The sequence below is a fragment of the Rhinoderma darwinii genome, chromosome 1 (genome assembly GCF_050947455.1).
Source record: "Rhinoderma darwinii isolate aRhiDar2 chromosome 1, aRhiDar2.hap1, whole genome shotgun sequence".
NCBI lineage: Eukaryota > Metazoa > Chordata > Amphibia > Anura > Rhinodermatidae > Rhinoderma > Rhinoderma darwinii.
In genome coordinates this window covers 609,943,014-609,963,963 of record NC_134687.1, presented here as the reverse complement: position 1 = coordinate 609,963,963, position 20,950 = coordinate 609,943,014, and the positions used below count along the sequence as shown (strand labels likewise).

The window sequence follows — 20,950 nt, the reverse complement described above, 5'->3', positions numbered from 1 at the left end:
TGACCATAGTGTCAGTCCCATATTCATGACCATAGTATCAGTCATATATTCATGACCATAGTGTCAGTCCTATATTTATGAACATAGTGTCAGTCCTATATTCATTACCATAGTGTCAGTCCCATATTCATGACCATAGTGTCAGTCCTATATTCATGGCCATAGTGTCAGTCCCATATTCATGACCATAGTGTCAGTCCCATATTCATGACCATAGTGTCAGTTCTATATGCATGACCATAGTGTCAGTCCCATATTCATGGCCATAGTGTCAGTCCTATATTCATGACCATAGTGTCAGTCCCATATTCATGACCATAGTGTCAGTTCTATATTCATGGCCATAGTGTAATTTCCATATTCATGGCCATAGTGTCAGTCCCATATTCATGGCCATAGTGTCAGTCCCATATTCATGGCCATAGTGTCAGTCCCATATTAATAACTATAGTGTGAGTCCCATATTCATGGCCATAGTGTCAGTCCCATATTCATGGCCATAGTGTCAGTCCCATATTAACAACTATAGTGTCAGTCCCATATTCATGGCCATAGTGTCAGTCCCATATTCATGGCCATAGTGTCAGTCCCATATTCATGGCCATAGTGTCAGTCCCATATTAATAACTATAGTGTGAGTCCCATATTCATGGCCATAGTGTCAGTCCCATATTCATGGCCATAGTGTCAGTCCCATATTAACAACTATAGTGTCAGTCCCATATTCATGGCCATAGTGTCAGTCCCATATTCATGGCCATAGTGTCAGTCCCATATTAACAACTATAGTGTCAGTCCCATATTCATGGCCATAGTGTCAGTCCCATATTCATGGCCATAGTGTCAGTCCCATATTAATAACTATAGTGTCAGTCCCATATTCATGGCCATAGTGTCAGTCCCATATTCATAGCCATAGTGTCAGCCCTATATTCATGGCCATAGTGTCAGTCCCATATTAATAACTATAGTGTCAGTCCCATATTCATGGCCATAGTGTCAGTCCCATATTCATGGCCATAGTGTCAGTCCCATATTCATGGCCATAGTGTCAGTCCCATATTCATGGCCATAGTGTCAGTCCCATATTCATGGATATAGTGTCAGTCCCATATTAATAACTATAGTGAGAGTCCCATATTCATGGCCATAGTGTCAGTCCCATATTCATGGCCATAGTGTCAGTCCCATATTCATGGCGATAGTGTCATTCCCATATTCATGACCATAGTGTCAGTCCCATATTCATGACCATAGTGTCAGTCCTATATTTATGAACATAGTGTCAGTCCTATATTCATTACCATAGTGTCAGTCCCATATTCATGACCATAGTGTCAGTCCCACATTCATGACCATAGTGTCAGTTCTATATGCATGACCATAGTGTCAGTCCCATATTCATGGCCATAGTGTCAGTCCTATATTCATGACCATAGTGTCAGTCCCATATTCATGACCATAGTGTCAGTCCTATATTCATGGCCATAGTGTCATTCCCATATTCATGACCATAGTATCAGTCATATATTCATGACCATAGTGTCAGTCCTATATTTATGAACATAGTGTCAGTCCTATATTCATTACCATAGTGTCAGTCCTATATTTATGAACATAGTGTCAGTCCTATATTCATTACCATAGTGTCAGTCCCATATTCATGACCATAGTGTCAGTCCCACATTCATGACCATAGTGTCAGTTCTATATGCATGACCATAGTGTCAGTCCCATATTCATGGCCATAGTGTCAGTCCTATATTCATGACCATAGTGTCAGTCCCATATTCATGGCCATAGTGTCAGTCCTATATTCATGACCATAGTGTCAGTCCCATATTCATGACCATAGTGTCAGTTCTATATTCATGGCCATAGTGTAATTTCCATATTCATGGCCATAGTGTCAGTCCCATATTCATGGCCATAGTGCCAGTCCCATATTCATGGCCATAGTGTCAGTCCCATATTAATAACTATAGTGTGAGTCCCATATTCATGGCCATAGTGTCAGTCCCATATTCATGGCCATAGTGTCAGTCCCATATTAATAACTATAGTGCGACTCCCATATTCATGGCCATAGTGTCAGTCCCATATTCATGGCCATAGTGTCAGTCCCATATTAATAACTATAGTGTCAGTCCCATATTCATGGCCATAGTGTCAGTCCCATTTTCATGGCCATAGTGTCAGTCCCATATTCATGGCCATAGTGTCAGCCCTATATTCATGGCCATAGTGTCAGCCCCATATTCATGGCCATAGTGTCAGTCCCATATTTATGAGCATAGTGTCAGTCCCATATTCATGGCCATAGTGTCAGTCCCATATTTATGGCCATAGTGTCAGTCCCATATTCATGGCCATAGTGTCAGTCCCATATTTATGGCCATAGTGTCAGTCCCATATTCATGGCCATAGTGTCAGTCCCATATTCATGGCGATAGTGTCATTCCCATATTCATGACCATAGTGTCAGTCCCATATTCATGACCATAGTGTCAGTCCCATATTCATGACCATAGTGTCAGTTCTATATGCATGACCATAGTGTCAGTCCCATATTCATGGCCATAGTGTCAGTCCTATATTCATTACCATAGTGTCAGTCCCATATTCATGACCATAGTGTCAGTCCTATATTCATGGCCATAGTGTCAGTCCCATATTCATGACCATAGTGTCAGTCCCATATTCATGACCATAGTGTCAGTTCTATATGCATGACCATAGTGTCAGTCCCATATTCATGGCCATAGTGTCAGTCCTATATTCATGACCATAGTGTCAGTCCGATATTCATGACCATAGTGTCAGTTCTATATTCATGGCCATAGTGTAATTTCCATATTCATGGCCAGTGTCAGTCCCATATTCATGGCCATAGTGTCAGTCCCATATTCATGGCCATAGTGTCAGTCCCATATTAATAACTATAGTGTGAGTCCCATATTCATGGCCATAGTGTCAGTCCCATATTCATGGCCATAGTGTCAGTCCTATATTCATGACCCTAGTGTCAGTCCCATATTCATGACCATAGTGTCAGTCCTATATTCATGGCCATAGTGTCAGTCCCATATTCATGGCCATAGTGTCAGTCCCATATTCATGGCCATAGTGTCAGTCCCATATTCATAGCCATAGTGTCAGCCCTATATTCATGGCCATAGTGTCAGTCCCATATTTATGAGCATAGTGTCAGTCCCATATTCATGACCATAGTGTCAGTCCCATATTCATGACCATAGTGTCCTTCCCATATTCATGACCATGGTGTCAGTTCTATATTCATGGCCATAGTGTATTTTCCATATTCATGGCCATAGTGTCAGTCCCATATTCATGGCCATAGTGTCAGTCCGATATTAATAACTATAGTGCGAGTCCCATATTCATGGCCATAGTGTCAGTCCCATATTCATGGCCATAGTGTCAGTCCCATATTAATAACTATAGTGCGACTCCCATATTCATGGCCATAGTGTCAGTCCCATATTCATGGCCATAGTGTCAGTCCCATATTAATAACTATAGTGTCAGTCCCATATTCATGGCCATAGTGTCAGTCCCATTTTCATGGCCATAGTGTCAGTCCCATATTCATGGCCATAGTGTCAGTCCCATATTCATGGCCATAGTGTCAGTCCCATATTTATGGCCATAGTGTCAGTCCCATATTCATGGCCATAGTGTCAGTCCCATATTTATGGCCATAGTGTCAGTCCCATATTCATGGCCATAGTGTCAGTCCCATATTCATGGCGATAGTGTCATTCCCATATTCATGACCATAGTGTCAGTCCCATATTCATGACCATAGTATCAGTCATATATTCATGACCATAGTGTCAGTCCTATATTTATGAACATAGTGTCAGTCCTATATTCATTACCATAGTGTCAGTCCCATATTCATGACCATAGTGTCAGTCCTATATTCATGGCCATAGTGTCAGTCCCATATTCATGACCATAGTGTCAGTCCCATATTCATGACCATAGTGTCAGTTCTATAAGCATGACCATAGTGTCAGTCCCATATTCATGGCCATAGTGTCAGTCCTATATTCATGACCATAGTGTCAGTCCCATATTCATGACCATAGTGTCAGTTCTATATTCATGGCCATAGTGTAATTTCCATATTCATGGCCATAGTGTCAGTCCCATATTCATGGCCATAGTGTCAGTCCCATATTCATGGCCATAGTGTCAGTCCCATATTAATAACTATAGTGTGAGTCCCATATTCATGGCCATAGTGTCAGTCCCATATTCATGGCCATAGTGTCAGTCCCATATTAATAACTATAGTGCGACTCCCATATTCATGGCCATAGTGTCAGTCCCATATTCATGGCCATAGTGTCAGTCCCATATTAATAACTATAGTGTCAGTCCCATATTCATGGCCATAGTGTCAGTCCCATTTTCATGGCCATAGTGTCAGTCCCATATTCATGGCCATAGTGTCAGCCCTATATTCATGGCCATAGGGTCAGCCCCATATTCATGGCCATAGTGTCAGTCCCATATTTATGAGCATAGTGTCAGTCCCATATTCATGGCCATAGTGTCAGTCCCATATTTATGGCCATAGTGTCAGTCCCATATTCATGGCCATAGTGTCAGTCCCATATTTATGGCCATAGTGTCAGTCCCATATTCATGGCCATAGTGTCAGTCCCATATTCATGGCCATAGTGTCATTCCCATATTCATGACCATAGTGTCAGTCCCATATTCATGACCATAGTGTCAGTCCCATATTCATGACCATAGTGTCAGTTCTATATTCATGGCCATAGTGTAATTTCCATATTCATGGCCATAGTGTCAGTCCCATATTCATGGCCATAGTGTCAGTCCTATATTCATGACCATAGTGTCAGTCCCATATTCATGACCATAGTGTCAGTTCTATATTCATGGCCATAGTGTAATTTCCATATTCATGGCCATAGTGTCAGTCCCATATTCATGGCCATAGTGTCAGTCCCATATTCATGGCCATAGTGTCAGTCCCATATTAATAACTATAGTGTGAGTCCCATATTCATGGCCATAGTGTCAGTCCCATATTCATGGCCATAGTGTCAGTCCCATATTAACAACTATAGTGTCAGTCCCATATTCATGGCCATAGTGTCAGTCCCATATTCATGGCCATAGTGTCAGTCCCATATTCATGGCCATAGTGTCAGTCCCATATTAATAACTATAGTGTGAGTCCCATATTCATGGCCATAGTGTCAGTCCCATATTCATGGCCATAGTGTTAGTCCCATATTAACAACTATAGTGTCAGTCCCATATTCATGGCCATAGTGTCAGTCCCATATTCATGGCCATAGTGTCAGTCCCATATTAACAACTATAGTGTCAGTCCCATATTCATGGCCATAGTGTCAGTCCCATATTCATGGCCATAGTGTCAGTCCCATATTAATAACTATAGTGTCAGTCCCATATTCATGGCCATAGTGTCAGTCCCATATTCATAGCCATAGTGTCAGCCCTATATTCATGGCCATAGTGTCAGTCCCATATTAATAACTATAGTGTCAGTCCCATATTCATGGCCATAGTGTCAGTCCCATATTCATGGCCATAGTGTCAGTCCCATATTCATGGCCATAGTGTCAGTCCCATATTCATGGCCATAGTGTCAGTCCCATATTCATGGATATAGTGTCAGTCCCATATTAATAACTATAGTGAGAGTCCCATATTCATGGCCATAGTGTCAGTCCCATATTCATGGCCATAGTGTCAGTCCCATATTCATGGCGATAGTGTCATTCCCATATTCATGACCATAGTGTCAGTCCCATATTCATGACCATAGTATCAGTCATATATTCATGACCATAGTGTCAGTCCCATATTAATAACTATAGTGTCAGTCCCATATTCATGGCCATAGTGTCAGTCCCATTTTCATGGCCATAGTGTCAGTCCCATATTCATGGCCATAGTGTCAGCCCTATATTCATGGCCATAGTGTCAGCCCCATATTCATGGCCATAGTGTCAGTCCCATATTTATGAGCATAGTGTCAGTCCCATATTCATGGCCATAGTGTCAGTCCCATATTTATGGCCATAGTGTCAGTCCCATATTCATGGCCATAGTGTCAGTCCCATATTTATGGCCATAGTGTCAGTCCCATATTCATGGCCATAGTGTCAGTCCCATATTCATGGCGATAGTGTCATTCCCATATTCATGACCATAGTGTCAGTCCCATATTCATGACCATAGTATCAGTCATATATTCATGACCATAGTGTCAGTCCTATATTTATGAACATAGTGTCAGTCCTATATTCATTACCATAGTGTCAGTCCCATATTCATGACCATAGTGTCAGTCCTATATTCATGGCCATAGTGTCAGTCCCATATTCATGACCATAGTGTCAGTCCCATATTCATGACCATAGTGTCAGTTCTATATGCATGACCATAGTGTCAGTCCCATATTCATGGCCATAGTGTCAGTCCTATATTCATGACCATAGTGTCAGTCCCATATTCATGACCATAGTGTCAGTTCTATATTCATGGCCATAGTGTAATTCCCATATTCATGGCCATAGTGTCAGTCCCATATTCATGGCCATAGTGTCAGTCCCATATTAATAACTATAGTGTGAGTCCCATATTCATGGCCATAGTGTCAGTCCCATATTCATGGCCATAGTGTCAGTCCCATATTAATAACTATAGTGCGACTCCCATATTCATGGCCATAGTGTCAGTCCCATATTCATGGCCATAGTGTCAGTCCCATATTAATAACTATAGTGTCAGTCCCATATTCATGGCCATAGTGTCAGTCCCATTTTCATGGCCATAGTGTCAGTCCCATATTCATAGCCATAGTGTCAGCCCCATATTCATGGCCATAGTGTCAGTCCCATATTTATGAGCATAGTGTCAGTCCCATATTCATGGCCATAGTGTCAGTCCCATATTTATGGCCATAGTGTCAGTCCCATATTCATGGCCATAGTGTCAGTCCCATATTTATGGCCATAGTGTCAGTCCCATATTCATGGCCATAGTGTCAGTCCCATATTCATGGCCATAGTGTCAGTCCCATATTCATGGCGATAGTGTCATTCCCATATTCATGACCATAGTGTCAGTCCCATATTCATGACCATAGTATCAGTCATATATTCATGACCATAGTGTCAGTCCTATATTTATGAACATAGTGTCAGTCCTATATTCATTACCATAGTGTCAGTCCCATATTCATGACCATAGTGTCAGTCCCATATTCATGACCATAGTGTCAGTTCTATATGCATGACCATAGTGTCAGTCCCATATTCATGGCCATAGTGTCAGTCCTATATTCATGACCATAGTGTCAGTCCCATATTCATGACCATAGTGTCAGTTCTATATTCATGGCCATAGTGTAATTTCCATATTCATGGCCATAGTGTCAGTCCCATATTCATGGCCATAGTGTCAGTCCCATATTCATGGCCATAGTGTCAGTCCCATATTAATAACTATAGTGTGAGTCCCATATTCATGGCCATAGTGTCAGTCCCATATTCATGGCCATAGTGTCAGTCCCATATTAACAACTATAGTGTCAGTCCCATATTCATGGCCATAGTGTCAGTCCCATATTCATGGCCATAGTGTCAGTCCCATATTCATGGCCATAGTGTCAGTCCCATATTAATAACTATAGTGTGAGTCCCATATTCATGGCCATAGTGTCAGTCCCATATTCATGGCCATAGTGTCAGTCCCATATTAACAACTATAGTGTCAGTCCCATATTCATGGCCATAGTGTCAGTCCCATATTCATGGCCATAGTGTCAGTCCCATATTAACAACTATAGTGTCAGTCCCATATTCATGGCCATAGTGTCAGTCCCATATTCATGGCCATAGTGTCAGTCCCATATTAATAACTATAGTGTCAGTCCCATATTCATGGCCATAGTGTCAGTCCCATATTCATAGCCATAGTGTCAGCCCTATATTCATGGCCATAGTGTCAGTCCCATATTAATAACTATAGTGTCAGTCCCATATTCATGGCCATAGTGTCAGTCCCATATTCATGGCCATAGTGTCAGTCCCATATTCATGGCCATAGTGTCAGTCCCATATTCATGGCCATAGTGTCAGTCCCATATTCATGGATATAGTGTCAGTCCCATATTAATAACTATAGTGAGAGTCCCATATTCATGGCCATAGTGTCAGTCCCATATTCATGGCCATAGTGTCAGTCCCATATTCATGGCGATAGTGTCATTCCCATATTCATGACCATAGTGTCAGTCCCATATTCATGACCATAGTGTCAGTCCTATATTTATGAACATAGTGTCAGTCCTATATTCATTACCATAGTGTCAGTCCCATATTCATGACCATAGTGTCAGTCCCACATTCATGACCATAGTGTCAGTTCTATATGCATGACCATAGTGTCAGTCCCATATTCATGGCCATAGTGTCAGTCCTATATTCATGACCATAGTGTCAGTCCCATATTCATGACCATAGTGTCAGTCCTATATTCATGGCCATAGTGTCATTCCCATTTTCATGACCATAGTATCAGTCATATATTCATGACCATAGTGTCAGTCCTATATTTATGAACATAGTGTCAGTCCTATATTCATTACCATAGTGTCAGTCCTATATTTATGAACATAGTGTCAGTCCTATATTCATTACCATAGTGTCAGTCCCATATTCATGACCATAGTGTCAGTCCCACATTCATGACCATAGTGTCAGTTCTATATGCATGACCATAGTGTCAGTCCCATATTCATGGCCATAGTGTCAGTCCTATATTCATGACCATAGTGTCAGTCCCATATTCATGGCCATAGTGTCAGTCCTATATTCATGACCATAGTGTCAGTCCCATATTCATGACCATAGTGTCAGTTCTATATTCATGGCCATAGTGTAATTTCCATATTCATGGCCATAGTGTCAGTCCCATATTCATGGCCATAGTGCCAGTCCCATATTCATGGCCATAGTGTCAGTCCCATATTAATAACTATAGTGTGAGTCCCATATTCATGGCCATAGTGTCAGTCCCATATTCATGGCCATAGTGTCAGTCCCATATTAATAACTATAGTGCGACTCCCATATTCATGGCCATAGTGTCAGTCCCATATTCATGGCCATAGTGTCAGTCCCATATTAATAACTATAGTGTCAGTCCCATATTCATGGCCATAGTGTCAGTCCCATTTTCATGGCCATAGTGTCAGTCCCATATTCATGGCCATAGTGTCAGCCCTATATTCATGGCCATAGTGTCAGCCCCATATTCATGGCCATAGTGTCAGTCCCATATTTATGAGCATAGTGTCAGTCCCATATTCATGGCCATAGTGTCAGTCCCATATTTATGGCCATAGTGTCAGTCCCATATTCATGGCCATAGTGTCAGTCCCATATTTATGGCCATAGTGTCAGTCCCATATTCATGGCCATAGTGTCAGTCCCATATTCATGGCGATAGTGTCATTCCCATATTCATGACCATAGTGTCAGTCCCATATTCATGACCATAGTATCAGTCATATATTCATGACCATAGTGTCAGTCCTATATTTATGAACATAGTGTCAGTCCTATATTCATTACCATAGTGTCAGTCCCATATTCATGACCATAGTGTCAGTCCTATATTCATGGCCATAGTGTCAGTCCCATATTCATGACCATAGTGTCAGTCCCATATTCATGACCATAGTGTCAGTTCTATATGCATGACCATAGTGTCAGTCCCATATTCATGGCCATAGTGTCAGTCCTATATTCATGACCATAGTGTCAGTCCCATATTCATGACCATAGTGTCAGTTCTATATTCATGGCCATAGTGTAATTTCCATATTCATGGCCATAGTGTCAGTCCCATATTCATGGCCATAGTGTCAGTCCCATATTCATGGCCATAGTGTCAGTCCCATATTAATAACTATAGTGTGAGTCCCATATTCATGGCCATAGTGTCAGTCCCATATTCATGGCCATAGTGTCAGTCCTATATTCATGACCATAGTGTCAGTCCCATATTCATGACCATAGTGTCAGTCCTATATTCATGGCCATAGTGTCAGTCCCATATTCATGGCCATAGTGTCAGTCCCATATTCATGGCCATAGTGTCAGTCCCATATTCATAGCCATAGTGTCAGCCCTATATTCATGGCCATAGTGTCAGTCCCATATTTATGAGCATAGTGTCAGTCCCATATTCATGACCATAGTGTCAGTCCCATATTCATGACCATAGTGTCCTTCCCATATTCATGACCATGGTGTCAGTTCTATATTCATGGCCATAGTGTATTTTCCATAGTCATGGCCATAGTGTCAGTCCCATATTCATGGCCATAGTGTCAGTCCCATATTAATAACTATAGTGCGACTCCCATATTCATGGCCATAGTGTCAGTCCCATATTCATGGCCATAGTGTCAGTCCCATATTAATAACTATAGTGTCAGTCCCATATTCATGGCCATAGTGTCAGTCCCATTTTCATGGCTATAGTGTCAGTCCCATATTCATGGCCATAGTGTCAGCCCTATATTCATGGCCATAGTGTCAGCCCCATATTCATGGCCATAGTGTCAGTCCCATATTTATGAGCATAGTGTCAGTCCCATATTCATGGCCATAGTGTCAGTCCCATATTTATGGCCATAGTGTCAGTCCCATATTCATGGCCATAGTGTCAGTCCCATATTTATGGCCATAGTGTCAGTCCCATATTCATGGCCATAGTGTCAGTCCCATATTTATGAGCATAGTGTCAGTCCCATATTCATGGCCATAGTGTCAGTCCCATATTCATGGCCATAGTGTCAGTCCCATATTCATGGCCATAGTGTCAGTCCCATATTCATGGCCATAGTGTCAGTCCCATATTCATGGCCATAGTGTCAGTCCCATATTTATGAGCTTGGTGGTTTAAGTGGCTTGTGAACTAAGTGGAGTTCTAAAACCGGATTGTGTTGCTGTACTTCTGTATTGTGTTGCTGTATTTCTGTGTTTGTGAATCTGTTTTGATTGCTAGCAAATAGAAGATAGCAAAAACTCACACAATTTAAAAAAAAAAATTTGTAAATTTTTTTTTTTTTCCCTTGCAGATTCGTTCCAGCTGAGCAGTTGACGAGGGGGAAGGGGTTAACTGGACACAGGTGGTATAAATTAGTCATCAGACCTCATTTTGAGCTTGCTCTTTCTGAGCTTGGTGGTTTAAGTGGCTTGTGAACTAAGTGGAGTTCTAAAACCGGATTGTGTTGCTGTACTTCTGTATTGTGTTGCTGTATTTCTGTGTTTGTGAATCTGTTTTGATTGCTAGCAAATAGAAGATAGCAAAAACTCACACAATTTAAAAAAAAAATTTGTAAATTTTTTTTTTTTTTTTTTTTTTTTTTTTTCCCTTGCAGATTCGTTCCAGCTGAGCAGTTGACGAGGGGGAAGGGGTTAACTGGACACAGGTGGTATAAATTAGTCATCAGACCTCATTTTGAGCTTGCTCTTTCTGAGCTTGGTGGTTTAAGTGGCTTGTGAACTAAGTGGAGTTCTAAAACCGGAGTTCGAAAAGAGGAGTTGAAGCCCCAGTAAGTACTCTTCTTTTCTTTGACAATTGTTCGCTGTTTTGGTGTAACTTGGATAATGGATAGCAAGATTGGAGGTTTTCTTCAGTGCACAGTTTGTCATATGTATACACGACTGGAGCCGGAGTTCCAGGGTGAATATCTCTGTGGCAGATGTGAGCATGTTGTTCACCTGGAAGCTCGTATTAGAGATCTGGAGGAGCAGAATGCAACACTGAGGAGGATAGACAATTTTGAGCGGAGCTTGCTGCTCACAGAGCATGCAGTTAGTGGGTTAGAACTGGAGGGTGAAGACATGGGTGAGCAGGATCAGGTAAGTAGCTGGGTTAATGTAGTTAGGGGCAGTAGAAAGGGGTCAAAGACAAGGAAGGCCGATCCGGTTTCTGGCATTCCAAGCAAAATTGCCAGGTTGGGTGATGATGCGAGGGTGTCAGTCTCAGAAAAGGCAGCCCTAGTGGATACTGATCTCCCTAACAGCCGGGAGAACAGCCCAGCTAGTAGTCGGCGGGATGGTAATGCAGGCAAGCCAAGACAATTGATAGTTGTAGGGGATTCTATAATCAGGAAGACGGATAGAATAATTTGTCGCCAAGACCGCCTCAACCGAATGGTTTGCTGTCTCCCTGGTGCCAGGGTTCGGCATGTGGTGGAACGGGTGGACAAATTGCTGGGAGGGGCTGGTGATGATCCAGCTGTCGTGGTCCATGTCGGTACCAACGACAGAATAAATGGTAGGTGGAGGAGCCTTAAGAATAATTTTAAAGAACTAGGCTACAAGCTGAAGGGAAGGACCTCCAAGGTTGTATTCTCAGGAATACTGCCTGTGCCATGCGCATCACAGGAAAGACAGCGGGAGCTCAGGGAGTTAAATGCATGGCTGGAGTCTTGGTGTAGAGGAGAAGGCTTTGGGTTCCTAGAGCACTGGGCTGACTTTTCATTGGGGTACAAACTGTATTCTGCAGATGATTTGCACCTAAATGGAAGGGGGTCCGCTGTGCTGGGGGAGAGAATTCTAGCTGGGGTGGCGGAGTATTTAAACTAGGGCTGAGGAGGGAGGTAAATGTAGAAAAAAAAGGGGTAGCCAGGTTAGAGAGGGGTCAGACTATATTGGTGGGGGGAGAAACAGAATGTGGGGAGAGGACTAGACAACAAGATAAGGAGATCCTTTCGTTACAAAACATCAGTGTAAATAAAAAGGACCGATTAATGTCAAATCACATTTCTGATAATAAAAGTGAAAAACTGACAGGCAAGTTAAAGTGTATGTTCACAAATGCCAGAAGTCTAGCAAGCAAAATGGGGGAGCTGGAGGCCTTGATACTGGAAGAAAATATAGATATAGTTGGTGTTGCTGAAACATGGCTGGACTCTTCACATGACTGGGCTGTAAATCTACAGGGTTTTACACTTTTTCGTAAAGACAGGACAAATAGGAAAGGCGGTGGTGTATGTCTGTATGTGAGAAGTGATATGAAGGCGGTGGTGTATGTCTGTATGTGAGAAGTGATATGAAGGCGAGTGTGAAAGAGACAATAGTGGGTGAAGACTGTGAGGAGGTTGAAACCTTGTGGGTGGAACTAGAAAGGGAGGTAAACACTGAAAAAATTACTTTTGGTGTAATCTATAGACCCCCCAATATAACTGAGGAGATGGAAGGTCAGATATATAAACAGATGGAGCGGGCTGCACAGGCGGGTACTGTAGTGATAATGGGAGATTTTAATTTCCGGGATATTAATTGGTGTCATGGTTCGGCTTCAACTGCAAAGGGGAGACATTTCCTCAACCTGTTGCAGGAAAATTTTATGGGCCAGTTTGTGGAAGACCCGACTAGAGGTGAAGCTCTGTTGGATCTGGTCATTTCTAATAATGCAGATCTTGTTGGGAATGTCAATGTTCGTGAAAACCTCGGTAACAGTGATCACAATATAGTTATATTTTACCTATACTGTAAAAAACAAACGCAGGCTGGGAGGGCAAAAACATTTAATTTTAAGAAAGCCAATTTCCCCAGGATGAGGGCTGCAATTCAGCATATAGACTGGGAAGAACTAATGTCAAATAATGGAACAAATGATAAATGGGAGATTTTCAAATCTACTTTGAGTTATTATAGTGCAAAATTTATTCCTACAGGTAATAAGTATAAACGACTCAAATTAAACCCCACATGGCTTACACCTTCTGTGAAAGGGGCAATACATGACAAAAAAAGGGCATTTAAAAAATACAAATCTGAGGGTACAGCTGTAGCCTTTGTAAAATATAAAGAGCTTAATAAAATCTGTAAAAATGTAATAAAATTAGCAAAAATACAAAATGAAAGGCAGGTGGCCAAGGATAGTAAAACAAATCCTAAAAAATTCTTCAAGCATATAAATGCAAAAAAGCCCAGGTCTGAACATGTAGGACCCCTAGATAATGGTAATGGGGAGTTGATCACAGGGGATCAAGAGAAGGCAGAGTTACTAAATGGGTTCTTTAGCTCTGTATATACAACAGAAGAAAGAGCAGCTGATGTAGCCGGTGCCAGTGCTGTTAATATATCAGTTGATATACTGAATTGGATGAATGTAGAGATGGTCCAAGCTAAATTAAATAAAATAAATGTGCACAAGGCTCCGGGACCAGATGGGTTACACCCTAGAATTCTTAAAGAGCTTAGTTCAGTTATTTCTGTCCCCCTCTTCATAATATTCAGAGATTCTCTAGTGACTGGTATAGTGCCAAGGGACTGGCGCAGGGCAAATGTGGTGCCTATTTTCAAAAAGGGCTCTAGGTCTTCCCCGGGTAATTATAGACCAGTAAGCTTAACATCCATCGTGGGGAAAATGTTTGAGGGGCTATTGAGGGACTATATACAGGATTATGTGACAATAAATAGCATTATAAGTGACAGCCAGCACGGTTTTACTAAGGACAGAAGTTGTCAAACTAACCTAATCTGTTTTTATGAAGAGGTGAGCAGAAGTCTAGACAGAGGGGCCGCTGTGGATTTAGTGTTTTTGGACTTTGCAAAGGCATTTGACACTGTCCCCCATAGACGCCTAATGGGTAAATTAAGGACTATAGGTTTAGAAAATATAGTTTGTAATTGGATTGAGAATTGGCTCAAGGACTGTATCCAGAGAGTTGTGGTCAATGATTCCTTCTCTGAATGGTCCCCGGTTATAAGTGGTGTACCCCAGGGTTCAGTGCTGGGACCACTATTATTCAACTTATTTATTAATGATATAGAGGATGGGATTAATAGCACTATTTCTATTTTTGCAGATGACACCAAGCTATGTAATATAGTTCAGACTATGGAAGATGTTCATGAATTGCAGGCAGATTTAAACAAACTAAGTGTTTGGGCGTCCACTTGGCAGATGAAGTTTAATGTAGATAAATGTAAAGTTATGCATCTGGGTACCAACAACCTGCATGCATCATATGTCCTAGGGGGAGCTACACTGGCGGATTCACTTGTTGAGAAGGATCTGGGTGTACTTGTAAATCATAAACTCAATAACAGCATGCAGTGTCAATCAGCTGCTTCAAAGGCCAGCAGGATATTGTCGTGTATTAAAAGAGGCATGGACTCGCGGGACAGGGATGTAATAATGCCACTTTACAAAGCATTAGTGAGGCCTCATCTAGAATATGCAGTTCAGTTCTGGGCTCCAGTTCATAGAAAGGATGCCCTGGAGTTGGAAAAAATACAAAGAAGAGCAACGAAGCTAATAAGGGGCATGGAGAATTTAAGTTATGAGGAAAGATTGAAAGAACTAAACCTATTTAGCCTTGAAAAAAGAAGACTAAGGGGGGACATGATTAACTTATATAAATATATTAATGGCACATACAAAAAATATGGTGAAATCCTGTTCCTTGTAAAACCCCCTCAAAAAACAAGGGGGCACTCCCTCCGTCTGGAGAAAAAAAGGTTCAAGCTGCAGAGGCGACAAGGCTTCTTTACAGTGAGAACTGTGAATGTATGGAATAGCCTACCGCAGGAGCTGGTCACAGCAGGGACAGTAGATGGCTTTAAAAAAGGGTTAGATAATTTCCTAGAACAAAAAAATATTAGCTCCTATGTGTAGAAATTTTTCCTTCCTTTTCCCTTCCCTTGGTTGAACTTGATGGACATGTGTCTTTTTTCAGCCGTACTAACTATGTAACTATGTAACTATGTAACTATGTAACTATATGTCAGTGCTATATGTTATTTGTTCCACACTATTTACCCCTTTACAGAAACTTATTCCCAAGCACCCTAACTGCTCTAGTACTGATCGCCACTGTCGGACAAGACTGGCAAAAGTACAGGCATCTCTGCCAAAATGTTGCCAGCCTGACGTCAGGGAAAGTTGTCACCTGATTGCTCACCTCGTCTCGATCATGGTGCACCCCTTGTGTCTGTAGTCAGCTTTAAGGACTAAGAGTACCCAAGGCAAAAAGGGCAAATGTCACCCGTAGTTGTCTACCCACCGACGTGCAGCTGGGGGTGTAAGGGATAAGATACACAGGACTTCAGCATCATGGGAGACGGGAGCGCTGATCCCTCATAGTCTGTGGTTAAAAGCTTTTTTTGTGTAATGAAACGTACTGCAACTTTCTTAAATACCATTTCTAAGATCTTTGTTTGCTGTCAGTGAATGGGAACATGCTTATTTACATCCAGAGGCTGAAAACCAATACAGACCTAATACTTCTCACAGCTGCGAGTTTGCTACAATTGTAACTAGTCTAGGCAATCCTATGATGACACTTCCCAGAGCCTGGACTCCAGTAAACCGCTCCAATGATATATTGTAAGAAATGATCAGTATAGATTTGTGCTGCTGGTGTGTTAAGCTCACAGAGGATTACCTAAACGTCATACAAATGTAGCAAACCCTCTACTGTGAGGTGTCTGTATAAGCGTTCAAACATTGAATGTAAACAAGATTGTTGCCATTCACTGAGAGCAAGCAGAGATGGAAGCACAAAGTAGATAGGAGAATTGGAGAACTTTTGATTATACAATCAGCTAAAAACCCCTTTAAATTTGAATGAAGTACAACTGCTGTGATTTGGCGTGGTGGTGCGGCTGTAAATCATCAGCGCAGCACAGACCAAATTCTTTATGTGCTAGAGAGACATACAGTGATAGGTCAAGCTTGCTCTCGTCTTTTGCATTTACAATTCTGCAGGTTGTTATGGGAAACAGTCAACAAGCTTGTTGACAGACACGCCCCCTAAGCTCCTATAATGCAGGTGGACAACAGTCTAGTGTAAATATGACACTTCCCAGAATACAAATGACCAGAGAAAACTCTTTGCAGAAACTCTGAACCACTAATAAATGTTGGGGGATTTCAGCTCTGAAGCCAGTAGACTTGTGAATGCAGCTTTGAACTTTAATATTCAGGATTTTTGTCATGTTAAATATTTACTGAAATGATATGGTATATTACACATCTCATAATCTAATGACCTTTCTAATGACCAAAAAGACAACGAGGTATATATACATATGAAGTATGTTAAATGCGCCAATTTATCGACATACAAAAAGTATTTTATGGAATACCGCACAGTTGTTGACACAGTGGACAGTTGTTCTTTTCTGTCAAGTTTTAACAGGTTCCTTCCTGTTACATCTGTGCCTAGGAAAGCTGGGTTACATCCAATCTGCCCACCATTACAACAGAGATATTCACCCAGCTTTCCTAGATTCCTGTGTGCATCTCTCCTGCTCCGGGCTTTAGGAAAAGCTGGGTGACTTTTATATGATCTTACTACTTCATTGTTAAGGATTTTCCTTTTTTTTTTTAGGGGAATTGCCCTTTCATGCATAGGATGGGGCATTAAAATAAATGAATACAGAGAGCCCCTCACCCTATCTAGATACCAAATCCCTTACAACTTCACCAACATCCACTATGTATCAGAAGCAAGCAGAGCTCCTGACCCCTATCAGCTATGTATCAGAAGCAAGGAGAGCTTCTGACCCTATCAGCTATGTATCAGAAGCAAGCAGAGCTCCTGACCCATATCAGCTATGTATCAGAAACAAGCAGAGCTCCTGACCCCTATCAGCTATGGATCAGAAGCAAGCAGAGCTCCTGACCCATATCAGCTATGTATCAGAAACAAGCAGAGCTCCTGACCCCTATCAGCTATGTATCAAAAGCAAGCAGAGCTCCTGATCCCTATCAGCTATGTATCAGAAGCAAGAACAGCTCCTGAACCCTATCAGCTATGGATCAGAAGCAAGAACAGCTCCTTACCCCTATCAGCTATGTATCAAAAGCAAGCAGAGCTCCTGACCCCTATCAGCTATGTATCAAAAGCAAGCAGAGCTCCTGACCCCTATCAGATATGTATCAGAAGCAAGCAGTGCTCCTGAACCCTATCAGCTATGTATCAGAAGCAAGCAGAGCTCCTGACCCTATCAGCTATGTATCAAAAGCAAGCAGAGCTCCTGACCCCTATCAGCTATGTATCAGAAGCAAGGAGAGCTCTGGACCCCTATCAGCTATGTATCAGAAGCAAGCAGAGCTCCTGAACCCTATCAGCTATGGAACAGAAGCAAGCAGAGCTCCTGATTCCTATCAGCTATGTATCAGAAGCAAGCAGAGCTCCTGACTCCTATCAGCTATTTAGCAGAAGCAAGCAGGGCTCCTGAACCCTATTCTGGGGCATGCTGGGAGTTGTAGTTCTGCAACCTCCCGTGGATAACACTCCCCTGACGTCACCAGGCCTCCTGCCCATTGATCAGTATACAAGGCAGGCAGTCAGCACCTGGGACAGCAGCTCCTCTTCTGCATCATTTCCTTTTCTTTTCTTCACATTATTTCCTATGGGCCTTTACAATAAATACACGAGAAGCAATGCAAAATAGGCAGCCGGGGAAGGGTTAATTTCTCCATGACGTCATCTATCTGGATGAGACAGGGGAGAGCTGGTGATTATAATATCACTGTGTATTATATGATGACCTCTTATAATGAGTGCACAGTCCTCCATGGTGCGCGCCACACTGCGCCTGCGCCGAACTGATGCCCATGGAATATATATGAGGCAGAAACCATGATGTAGAATCTCAGCAGTGCCAAAGCAGCACCCATCTATGTATATACACTGGCAGCCCCCCTATAATGATCCCTGAGATACAATGTACCAGCCGCTGCCCCCTGCCCACAATGTATCAATGTGCTGCATACCTGAATCCTGCGTGGAACATGAACATCCTCGGGCCCCCGGCGCTGGCATACTTGGGGGTGGTAAAGATGTTGTCCTTCTTCAGGGACACATAGCTGATGAGAGACAGGATGAGGAGGGCAACGCTCAGCATTACCAGACCCAGCACACTTGCCACCCGCACCATCTTGCAGATTCTCATCCCTGCTCAATGCAGAAACCACATAAGAACTAGGTCGATGGGGGAGACAAGAAATAATAAGGAGATAATCCACAGGGAGAGCCAGGGAGATTTAGCAGAAAGATGGAGGGCAGAGCTGCACAGGGGAAATGGCAGTTGATGCGTCTGTGCTGCTGCTAGGAGCCCCCCTCATGGTGCACTGCCAGCTGCCAGCCTGCCCAAGACTAATGTGCCCGGAATAATGGAGCAGCTCGATGGAGGCCACTGCATTCTACTCATCTATGGGAGAAAAGGAGAAGGAAACCCCCCAAACAGCCCAGGAATCCCCTTCACATAGCCCGGCTCTCCATATGGATTGTAGGAGGAGGCAGGGGGCATGCGTAGTGCAGCTGAGCCATGAGGGTTTCCTCTGCCAGGGATGCCACAGGAGGAATTCTGCCTCACACCTAAGGATTGTCTCTACAATCAGATGATAATATTTCATTATATCTATAGGAAATGATCAAACAGTCGAATTGACAAAAAAACAAAATAAAAAAATTGACATGGTAATGGCTTTGTTTACATGAAAGGCGCTTATGGTTTGGGTGATTTTTACAACAGTCCGAGCGATTGGAGGATTTTATGTATAAATGATTCATTTGTCAAACAATCAATAATAATATAAAATGATAAAAATGATACTACGTAACTTCCAGGGTAGATGTACATGTCAGAAATGTCTAGGCACAGAATGCTGGGCACATTAGGGCACTCATTTTGTAAGGAGGGTAAACATCAAAACCCCCGTTTGTAGCCTACGGACTGCTTATGTGTATAATTAGTTGCCTGTTTCTTTAAATGTACTGTGTATATTTGTATATATGTTGTGTTGCACTGGAAGATTCTGGTGCCGGCTGGGATCGGAGGATGTTGGCGCTGATGGGCTGCGCCACCATGCAGTCAGGTGGGACAGTTAGAGGAAAGTTTAGAGTGCGGGTTAAACACGCGTGGTGCTAGACTGAAGTTCTGACACTCTGAACAGGGATCTGGTCACCATTGGAAGCAGGCTTGTCCCCCTGCGGAGAGGCGGGGGAAGACTGGATGCCGTGGCTGACGCGGTGGTGGATCAGAGGTGGTGAGATATGATGGAGGGCCTGTGTAGAGATGAGGAGAAAAATTACCTGCCAAGGAGGAACCACTCCAGTAACCCCAAGTTACACTTCTATACCTAAAAAAAGTAATTCCCCCAGTACTCACATCATTGCCTCCCCCGAGTAGTCACAGAAGGGCCTTCCCTCTTCCCCCAGTACTCACAGCAGTGTCTTCCCGCCCTGTCCCCGGTAGTAAGTCTGTACCTCCCCCGTCACTTTAAATTCACTTGAGCACTCTTCCACCCAGTACCCTCTGCTTCATATAGCTTCCTGTACCTGCATCAATCGCAGAGATCGATGTCAGAGGAGCCAATAGAAGCTGTCAATATTCGACCACTGCTGTGGGCTCCCTATTCGTGGCAGAATCGGTCTGTGGCTGCCTCTTCTGGCGCAGATAGTGCCACCTATAAACATGTCTCTACTGAAATGGGAAGTCCGACGCTGCACCTTCACTAAGAAGTGAGAGGCTTTTCACGTCCAAAACTTTCTTGCTACTGAAGGAGATGGTGGATTGGGTCCCCATTCCTAATCCTGCTATGGGGCCCCATGGTTACTTCTTATATCCTTTTCTATGATTGGATCAATATTCCCTCTGTGATATGGGAAGTTATAACCATCGTTATGGGGAAAGATCTGATAAAAAGACGTCAAAACTGATTACCATTACTACAATGCACAAGTTACGCCATTCGCTACCGTCGTCATGCCTCTGTTTACGGTGATTGTTTACATTGTTAGCTATGAATCATCAATTTACCAAAAGATGTATTACATTTGACTCAAAGTTTTCTGTTATATTTATGG

General features: G+C 42.5%; 1 protein-coding gene across 1 annotated transcript in view; it reads right to left on the bottom strand.

The window, feature by feature from the left end:
- ST8SIA3 (ST8 alpha-N-acetyl-neuraminide alpha-2,8-sialyltransferase 3) overlaps positions 1 to 19,408 on the bottom strand; it is a 53,603-nt gene extending 34,195 nt beyond the window's left edge. Inside the window, exon 1 of the mRNA XM_075841260.1 lies at positions 18,856 to 19,408. Coding sequence (XP_075697375.1) covers positions 18,856 to 19,034 — 179 coding nt within the window. The 5' untranslated portion in view covers positions 19,035 to 19,408. The remainder of the gene's footprint in view (positions 1 to 18,855) is intronic.
- Positions 19,409 to 20,950: the final 1,542 nt, after the last annotated feature.